General features: G+C 58.2%; 1 protein-coding gene across 1 annotated transcript in view; it reads left to right on the forward strand.

The window, feature by feature from the left end:
• VDBG_09535 (predicted protein) overlaps positions 1–152 on the forward strand; it is a gene marked incomplete at both ends in the record, with an annotated part of 1,155 nt that extends 1,003 nt beyond the window's left edge. Inside the window, one exon of the mRNA XM_003000294.1 lies at positions 66–152. Coding sequence (XP_003000340.1) covers positions 66–152 — 87 coding nt within the window. The remainder of the gene's footprint in view (positions 1–65) is intronic.
• Positions 153–433: the final 281 nt, after the last annotated feature.

Genomic DNA, 433 nt, shown 5'->3' on the forward strand with positions numbered 1-433 from the left:
GCAGCCGGGGGCATATGCGGTCGCACCACACAATCAACACGTGGACGTGGCACCCGGGCATGAAGAAGAGCTTCAGCATTGGCTACCGAGCCGACTGCGAGAAGTGCCGTCTCAAGGTGCCTGGTCACTTCAACCACATCATCGTATCCTAGGAAGGTGGCCATGTTGTGGTTGACAGCAGCGCGGATTCGCCGGCGTGAGGAGCGGTGGCGCCGTCCCAAGCAGCTCAACGCAGACGATCGAGATTTTCTTTTGTCAAACAGGAACAGGAAGAGCGGATACTGCGCATGGCAGTCCTGCTCGGGTGCCAGAACCTAAACCTGGATCCACCAGAACATGCCTCGTGGCTAGACTGGGTGGTTCGCGGCAGCTTCATTCAGGGATGGAACTCGGAAGAAGACAGCGTCATGACGGACGTCTTGTCTGGACTGCC

This window comes from Verticillium alfalfae, genomic scaffold, assembly GCF_000150825.1.
Source record: "Verticillium alfalfae VaMs.102 supercont1.15 genomic scaffold, whole genome shotgun sequence".
NCBI classification, from domain to species: Eukaryota; Fungi; Ascomycota; class Sordariomycetes; order Glomerellales; family Plectosphaerellaceae; genus Verticillium; species Verticillium alfalfae.